This window comes from Salvelinus sp. IW2-2015, linkage group LG20 (assembly GCF_002910315.2).
Source record: "Salvelinus sp. IW2-2015 linkage group LG20, ASM291031v2, whole genome shotgun sequence".
In the NCBI taxonomy this organism is placed as follows: domain Eukaryota; kingdom Metazoa; phylum Chordata; class Actinopteri; order Salmoniformes; family Salmonidae; genus Salvelinus; species Salvelinus sp. IW2-2015.
Window position 1 is genome coordinate 13,365,371 of NC_036860.1, and position 9,509 is coordinate 13,374,879.

General features: G+C 40.7%; 1 protein-coding gene across 1 annotated transcript; it reads right to left on the minus strand.

The window, feature by feature from the left end:
* Nucleotides 1-674: 674 nt before the first annotated feature.
* On the minus strand, nt 675-3,814 carry LOC111981266 (prolactin). Its single transcript, XM_024012467.2, has 5 exons — nt 3,658-3,814; nt 3,453-3,565; nt 2,247-2,354; nt 1,532-1,714; nt 675-1,371 (listed from the first exon to the last, which is right to left on the minus strand). The coding sequence occupies exons 1-5, from the start codon at nt 3,812-3,814 to the stop codon at nt 1,183-1,185; spliced, it is 750 nt and encodes a 249-aa protein (XP_023868235.1). The 3' UTR covers nt 675-1,182.
* Nucleotides 3,815-9,509: the final 5,695 nt, after the last annotated feature.

Genomic DNA, 9,509 nt, shown 5'->3' on the forward strand with positions numbered 1-9,509 from the left:
GTCAGTCTGTCATGGAAAGAGCAGGTGTTCTTGATGTTTTGTACAATCAGTGTATATGACTTAGGCCAGTGGATTCACTTAGGCTATACTCCATTTTAATATCACAATACTCATATTTAGCTTCAGATAAGTGTTGCCAAGACCAAAGTTGATCAAATAGCCTTATACCTGTCTATAAAGTTTAGAATGAACATTTCATTGACACATTGAACCCAAGCAAATGAAACTCATACGTTTCCAACATATCTCCTGGGGAACACCTTGACGACATGGTGCATTGGCACGCTGTAGTAACCGTCACCGTTGGCACACAGATCACTGAGCTGCTGCACTGACACTTCATAGTCTGACATGTCGACTCGCGCTGGCACGGTAGGCTGCTTGGCTGTGCTCTGGTTTTGCTTCATCCTCTTGAGTAGAGCAGAGCTGTCAAATATGGCGAGCAGGTGTCAGGTTACAGAGCGGCCAAGAGAGGAGTCAGGTTTTCACCCGGCTGTTGCATATCTCTCTATATATAAAATCCTCTCTCATCATATACCTACAGTATGTTACCGTACAGTAATAAYAATGTATATGAGGATACACGGAGTGCCTGCATAAAGTTTGAACCCGGTTTCACATTTTAAAGTGATCTACAGCTCTGGTTGGACTGCAAGTAATCATGTTTTATAATGCAATAAAGAGTTTTATTTGGTATTTAGTGAAACAGTACATTGTGTATAGTATAAGGGAAGTTCTATAAGTGACTTGAGAAATCATGTTCTAAAATGCAAATGTTATCATGATGGTCATTGGTCAACTATCAACATAGCCCTCTGTATCTACTAAGAATGACTTGGAGGGATCCTTTGTGTTATCTATGTAAATCATTGAATATGATTATTCAATGATTATAAGTGCCAATATTAGGTTGCATATTGTTGATGAAATGCATTACAGAACTTAAACAATAAAACCGTAAGTTGTATATTACACTGGTAAAATGTGGTTCAGATGACGGGTTGAATACAACGTATAGTCTATGAATATTCCAAATGTAATGTAGATGGCAGCATTAGTCATKTCACAAAATCAAACTCAACAAACAATCCCCTGAATTCTCCTTCAAATGGCTACCCCATTTGGACTCTGTATCAGTTTGAAAATGGAACAATCCAGAAACAAAATGCCTGCCATTTTCTCCTAACATGTTTCTGGTCGCATTTTGGTAGCCCTGCATCGAAGGACCTTAAGGAAACTGTCGATTTTGTGGGAGTCCCTGCGGAAGCAGGACATGAGGAAGTGGAAGTTGATGAGGCGGGAGGTCTTGTCATTGCCGAGGTTTCCACCCTTGAAGGGGATTGAAGAAATGTACTGGGAGGAGGGGCCCATCTATAGAGAGAGAGAGACATTTTMTTTTAAAGCAGAAGATAGTGCCAAAAGGTTGTCACCTTGGACACMGTGTTCAATTGTTGAACTAAACCCACTAATACATATACAGTTTGGTWTGCTTCACATAAAAACACACAGATGCACAGCGTCAGTCACCCACCTTGTTGACCATTATGTCCAGTCCATCTCCCAGGCTCTTGGAGTAGTCCTGCAGTTCCCTGATCTTACTGCTGATGTCGCCATTGGAGGGGTGTGGCAGAGTGGGCGCCTCCGAGGAGAGCAGCAGCAGGGGATCGTTCCAGGCCAGGAGGAGGGAGCGAGCCAGGGAGATCAGCTCATTCTCCTGAGGAACACAATGGGTAAAGCCATGAAGGAAAGACAGATCCGGCACACTGTAGAATGCTCCTGCAGTTTTACTGAGTGCAACGCTCCAACACAAATGTCTTAATCAAGCTTGACGAAGGGGATTAGGAGTARCGATTGGGGGTTTAGTCAAGGAAGGCCTTGTGCAGGTTGTTAAATGCGCTGCTTTTTTAGAACGGAGTGAATACTAACATAGATACACCATAGGGAGGAGACAAACCTAGAGCGAGAGGAGAGGAAGGGTACATCTGAGTTAGGAGGCTTCCTCTCCTTGTCTCCTTTCCTTCATCTCCGCGACTCCACTAATCTAAGACTGCTGGATGCATATTGCTCCCAGCTCTCCAATCCTCTCAGATCTGTGCCTAGGTGCTAGAGGTTGTTGCAGTACAGGGCTGTAGATTGGATCAATGAAGTACTCAAGCAGGTAGATTGGGAAAAGAGAGAAGGGGGAGAGATTATAACTAATAGAGAGATGAAAGAGATGAGTGAGGAGAGCACAGAGCTTTACTGACCGATACTTTGAGTGCTTGCTCCTTGTCCTTGGGTGTCTGGAGTGAGGAGGTGTGACACATAGAYGGGCGTGGCATCATCACTCGTCCCATTGGTGGAAAGTGAGAGTCCTGAGAGAGAGAACGGCACAAAAGTGGTTATAAAGTTAACTCAAGTTGAACATGCTCTGACACAATACTCTGAACATAATTTAACGAACGATACATACATCTTGAACACAAACAGACCAGGTATACACACAGATAMACATATGCGCACAGACCCAAGTACACGTGCATGGTTGTCCTATGGTTATTAACCTTCTCACAACTTTCTGGGAATGGTACAGGATAGTTGTTTGGCTTTGGAACATTCTCAGCACATTTAATTAAGGAACTTGACAAAAAAACATGAATTTCTTGGTATTTCATTACTTTAACAGGACGTTTCCTAAAAGTTCAAACGTGGTTACATTTCATTTTCATTTTTGAAATGTTCTATCGTTCTTAAACTGGTTTGGCATTGAGAATATTCTCAAATAGTTCAGAGAACGTTCATCTCAGTTCTTCAGCATAACGTTTCCTACAGGTTTCCTCATGGGTCTATTTAAAATCATGTTCAGGTGGGTTGGCTGCGCGTACTAATTGGCCACGCCTGATCTTAATGAGTGCTTGTTTCCTTTAGAAATGGGTTCTGTTTGAATAGACTAAAATTAACAGCTTTGTATGCGTAAAATAAAACGTGGCATATTATCCCCATCCTGGTGGTGCAGTGGACGAATTCCAAGGATAGAGGAGTCACATAAAAAAAGTTGCATGATGAATGCCAAAGGAAATGCATTTCCATGTGCCACATCTGTGATTGGAGCTCAAAGTTTACCCAAAATAATCTGAAAGTGTTATTGAAATATTCAGTGAAAGTTTTAAGGAAGTTATTCAAAATCCTCCAAATAACCGATCATTTTAGTTCTCAGAGCGTTAATAAAACCTCCCAGGAAAACTTTCCAGGAACCAGAGTAAAAGGTTCTCAGAACATCCCTGCAACCTAAAGATAAATGTTCCCAGAAAAGGCAACATTTTCACTTCTGTTCTCAGAACATTTAAAAAGCGTTCAGTTTTACCGGTCAGGAAACGTATGACTTCATTCCCACAACCAATGTGAAACCAAAAACATACGTTCCCACAACTTCCAAGGAACCAAATGTGCTAGCTGGGAATGTTGTTACTGACCAGGTCCTTGGTGAGGGAAGTGCTGAGTGAGTGAAGCTTGTCTGATCGCTGGGAAGCTCTCTCCATTAGGTCACTAAGGCCAATGGCATGACAGGACACAACTAGACACAGAACTAGAGGGGAGAGAGAGAGAGAGCTTTGGCTTTAGTCAACTTGCCTCCATCAAAAACTCACACACGGACTAAACACACACATTTCATCTCACCTGCTAAGTGGAGTTTGGTACCCTGGGATCGGCGAGCCATCTTTCTTTCCTTTTCTGTTCTCGCCTTGTCTTCTTGTCCTTCCTCCTGCTTTTTGGCTGTCGTTCCTTCTCGCCCCCCCTTATATAATGCCCTTGTCTTTTTAATTTGTGAATGCATAAGTCTGGTGACTGTGCGCATTGTTCAGAACTAGTTCTCTCCTGATCACTAATGAGAAACATTGTTTTTTTTTTTTGGGGGGGGGGGTCTGTCCCTTAGGCATGTACTCATCAATACCCATGGTATTTTTTAAGGTGAGATAGTGAGGTGGACAAAAGCTATTGGAAAAAAGAGAGGGGGGCTGGGGGGGTGGTTGAAGGGCAATTAGATTCCATTTAATATGAGTTTTGAATGGAATCATTTGACTCGTCCTACAAGGTGGGATCTACTGTATTTGTGTAACTTGAAGATACAGTACACGATGGAAGTTTAGTTACTGATCATTTCTGTCAAAAATTCTGTACAGCCTCTTTAACTGTCATGTGTTACTCCCAGATTTGAGAGAACACCACATCTTGTCTTTTTCCTGTTGTTAGCTGTTTATTTGATAGTGTTGTTAGCTGTTTATTTGATAGTGTTGTTAGCGGAGTATTTGATAGTGTTGTTAGCGGAGTATTTGATAGTGTTGTTAGCGGAGTATTTGATAGTTTTGGTAGCGGAACAAGTATTTTGATGGTGTTGTTAGCGGAGTATTTGATGGTGTATTGTTTAGCGGAGTAAGTATTTTGATGGTTGTTGTTTAGCGAGTATTTGATGGTGTTTGTTAGCGGAGTATTTGATGGTGTTGTTAGCTGAGTATTTGATGGTGTTGTTAGCGAGTATTGATGGTGTTGTTAGCGGAGTATTTGATGGTGTTGTTAGCGAGTATTTGATGGTGTTGTTAGCGGAGTATTTGATGTGGTGTTGTTAGCGGAGTATTTGATGGTGTTGTTAGCGGAGTATTTGATGGTGTTGTTAGCGGAAGTATTGATGGTGTTGTTAGCGGAGTATTTGATGGTGTTGTTAGCGGAGTATTTGATGTTGTTGTTAGCGGAGTATTTGATGGTGTTGTTAGGGAGTATTTGATGGTGTTGTTAGCGGAGTATTTTGATGGTGTTGTTAGCGGAGTATTTGATGGGTGTTGTTAGCGGAGTATTTGATGGTGTTGTTAGCGGAGTAGTTGATGTGGTTGTTTCTTGATGGCTCTTTCTTCCCTTCAGTTTGGCCAGTGTGACCAGTGTTCACGGAACCCTGTAGGTATATTCAGCAGCTAAAAGCATTTGCTAAATTACCATATTTCTTATCATACCATTATTACACTGTCTCATTCTCTCTCACTAAAACCACTTTCATCGCAGTGCTTGAGGCGTCACTACAGACCCGGGTTCGATCCCAGGCTGTGTCACAACCGGCCATGACCGGGAGTCCCATAGGGTGGCACACAATTGGCCCGGCGTAATCCGGGTTAGGGGTCAGTTTGGCCGGGGGGGGGSTYAWTGCGCTCTAGCGACTCCTCGTGGCGGGCCGGGTGCCTGTAGGCTGACTTTGGTCGTCAGTTGAACGGTGTTTCCTCCGACACATTGGTGCTTCCGGGTTGAGCGGGCGGGTGTTAAGTAGCGCGGTTTGGCGGGTCATGTTTCGGAGGACGCATGATTCGACCTTCGCCTCTCCCGAGAGTTCGAAATTGGAGAGAAAATAAAAAAATGTAAATACAAATTAACCACTTTCAATGAGCCTCGGGTTGGCCACACTGCCACCCAGTTTGTAATCCACGCAAGTAATCTTTCCACATTGCCTGGACTGGGGTGGTTTGGTGGTTAACACCACTGCTATCAGCACGAGTATGCTCGTGACCGCATGTGGTAGGGTTGAATCCAGGAATCACTGCTACCAGCTCCTCTCTTCCCTTCTATATAGTGTCTACTCTCTAGAATTAAATATCTGAAAAAACATTAAACAGAGGAAAGTAACCTTATTATTGTCCTCTGGCAGACTACTATGTGTGGTGATGTAATACCTTCCATTACTGCCACTGATGATCCAAGATCTGAACCCCAGTCTCCCGCTCGGTAACTAACATCTTAACCAATAGAGCATTGGTAGTCAAACTTTTTCAGGAGGGACCCCTCCAACCCCACTCCAAATCGAATGACACAACCTTTTATTAATTGCATTATCATCTCTTATCAAATTGAAAAGAAACCTATAAATACCTTGACTCAATAAAATGACATTTGTCAAATTATCTTTCTCGAAAACGTTTGTATATTGTCCCATACAATAGTCTGTACTGTAAATGTTTTGTTTCCAAAATAAATAAATACATTTGGCAACCCAATAGCAGGGAACCCGACTATGAATGCCAATGCATTAGATGGTGACACTGGTTTTGAAGTCGCAGGCAGGGCTACCTCATCACGAGAACGTGAGTCCGACTCACCTCCGCTACATTGAGAATGTTCTAAGWATATTCCAGAAGGTTGACTACGATATTGGATCCTGGTCTTGATCTGGAAGCTTCTTCATGACTGTTGAATAAGTCCCACCAATCACTGGTGACTTACACAAACTTTCCCACAGCGATGTAACACAAACTCCGCTCAACAATCCTTAGATTGTGCAGGCCCACATACAGGCAAACCTGGAGACTGGGGTTTAATCATGGAGTTCAAACCTGGGATTGAATCCCCCTCTCCACCTTTCCCAAATTTGTCTCCTAATCTGTCTCCCCCGTTGATTCTAAATCTTACCCGCGTAATTAAAAGCAAAAAGGCCCTTACAAATGTATACAGTACCAGTCAAAAGTTTTGACACACCTACTCATTCAAGGGTTTTTCTTTATTTTTACTATTTTCTACATTGTAGAATAATAGTGAAGACATCAAAACTATGAAATAACACACATATAGAAGCATGTAGTAACCAAGAAAGTATATTATATTTGAGATTCTTCAAAGTAGCCACCCTTTGCCTTGACAGCTTTGCACACTCTTGGCATTCTCTCAACCAGCTTCACCTGGAATGCTTTTCTAACAGTCTTGAAGGAGTTACCACATATGCTGAGCACTTTCTGGCTGATTTTCTTTCACTCTGCGGTCCAACTCATCCCAAACCATCTCAATTGGGTTAAGGTCGGACAATTGTGGAGGCTGTGTCATCTGATGCAGCACTTTGCGCTAACATATGAGTTTCCTGAGTCCTGAAGACTTGTGTTATCTCCCTAAGCGAATGCCTAGACTTTAGCTCAACAGGCTAGCACAGTCTTGTTGCACACAGATTACCTGGGTTCAAACCTAGTTGCTCACACAGGCAGCTTAGATGACCCCATATGTGTTTAAAATGTTAGCCCAGACCATTATCTTTACAGGGAAAACCTCAAGTGTCAGTGCGTAATTCCAATCCTGTACGAACAAATGTGTACCATTTACTGTCTTCACACACATCCTATCAGCATCAATGATGCCAATGTGTCAATGAATGAGTAACATTACCGCTGTAAAGCACACCCCAGTTAGCACATAACATTCTGAGAACCATATGTTTCTTAGAATTTGGTGAGAGCGTGGTGGAAAGTAATGTTGTCAAATTGTTCAGAGAATGTTACAAACTATTTTCTTCTGTGGGAATTTCAGAACTTCAGCAATACATTTTCTACAAGTTTCCTCATGGTTCTATTTAAAGTCATTATCTCAGAACGTTAAGAAAACTTCCCATTAAAAAAAGTGAAGAAAACCTTAGTAATGTTAAAAAAATGGTATTTAAAATATATATATTGCGTTCTCGGCATCAACAAAACACTCTCTATCCTCTATCTTGTTAAGTGTGTTAAGTTTGTCCATTAGTTGGCYACACCTGATCTTAATGAGTGCCTGTTTCTTTTGATACAGGGTCTGTGTGAATAGACTAAAATGAACAGCTTTTTATGAGATAAAAAAAAACATGGCGTGTTTTTCTGGAGGCATAGTGGATTAATTCCGTGGATAGAGAGCAAAAGAGCATATGTTCAAATCTCACTGATGCCATGCCACAATTAAAAAGACATGTGTTTTGCCTAAGCAAATGAATTTACATGTGTCGTACCTGTGGAGTTCTCAGAAAGTTATTTACAGTGCAATCAGAAAGTATTCATACCCATTGACTTATTGCACATTTTGTAGTGTTACAGTCCCAATTCAAAATGGGTTAAATAAATAAAAAATCTCACCATCTAAACACAATTCCAGATAATGACAAATTGAAAACATGTTTTTAGAAATCTTTTGCAAATGTATTGAAATACAGAAATATCAATACATGTTAGAATCACCACATTTATTGAAAATGAAATACAGAAATATCAATATCAATACATGTTAGAATCACCTTTGTCAGCAATTACAGTTGTGAATTTTTCTGGGTTACTCTCTTAAGAGCTTTGCACACCTGGATTGTACAATATTTGTGCATTATTCKTCAAATTCTTCAAGCTCTGTCAAGTTGATCGTTGATCACAGCTATTTTCAAGCCTTGCCATAGATTTTCAAGCTGATTTAAGCCACAATTTTAACTAGGCCACTCAGGAACATTCAATGTTGTCTTGGTAAGCAACTCCAGTGTATATTTGGCCTTGTGTTTAAGGTTATTTTCCTGCTGAAAGGTGAATTTGTCTGTTGGATAGAAGACTGAACCAGGTATTCCTCTAGGATTATGCGTGTGCTTAGCTCTATTCCGTAAAATGTTATCCTAAAAAACTCCCTAGTCTTTACCGATGACAAGCATACCCATAACATGATGCAGCCACCACCATGTTTAAAAAAATGAAGAGTGGTACTCAGTGATGTGTTGTTGGATTTGCCCCAAACAAAATATTAATTTCTTTGCCAAATTCTTTGCAGTTTTACTTTAGTGCCTTATTGCAAACAGGATCCATGTTTTGGAATAACACCATTGGCCTCACAGTGAAATACCTGAGCGGTTTCCTTCCTCCCTGACAGCTGAGTTAGGAAGGACGCCTGTATCTTTGTAGTGAGGGGTGTATTGATACACCATCCAAAGTATAATATAAATAAAATAAATAAATAATAAATAACTTYACCATGCTCAAAGGGATATTCAATGTTTGCTTTTTTTATCTACCAATTATGTGCCTTTCTTTGCGAGGCATTGGAAAACCWCCCTGGTCTTCGTGGTAGAATCTGTTTTCAAAATACACTGCTCAACTGAGGGACCTTACATATCATTGTATGTGTGGGGTACAGAGATGGGGTAKTCATTCAAAAATCATGTTAAACCCTATTATTGCACACAGAGTGAGTCCATGAAACTTCTTGTGTGACTTGTTAATTAAGCAAATTTCTACTCCTGAACTTACTTAGGCTTGCAATAACGAAGGGGTTTAATACTTATTGACTCAAGACATTTCAGCTTTTCATTTTTAATTCATTTGACATTATGGGGAATTGTGTATAGATCAGTGACATAAAATCACATTTTAATCCAGTTTAAATTCAGGCTGTAACACAAAATGTGGAAAAAGTCAAGGGCTGTGAAGACTTTCTGAAGACACTGTAATTCCTTTAAATAATCTGTAATTTCCGTTTTGAGAACGTTAAACGCCCACACCATTTAGAAATCCAAATTTCCGAACTAAAAGACGATAGCCAAAGCTTCCCCATGGAGTTGCACAACTATGTAAGTCAATAAGTCATCGTTTTAGTCAAAGCATGAAATATTTGTGCTTGAAGTGCCAAAATTGAAAGTGTGACTTCAGTTGGTTCTGTGAGTCTTTTCCTATAAGATGACGTGCAAATTATTTTCAGCCTACGTTTCGTTTCAGGGCTGTTTTTTGTTACATTTT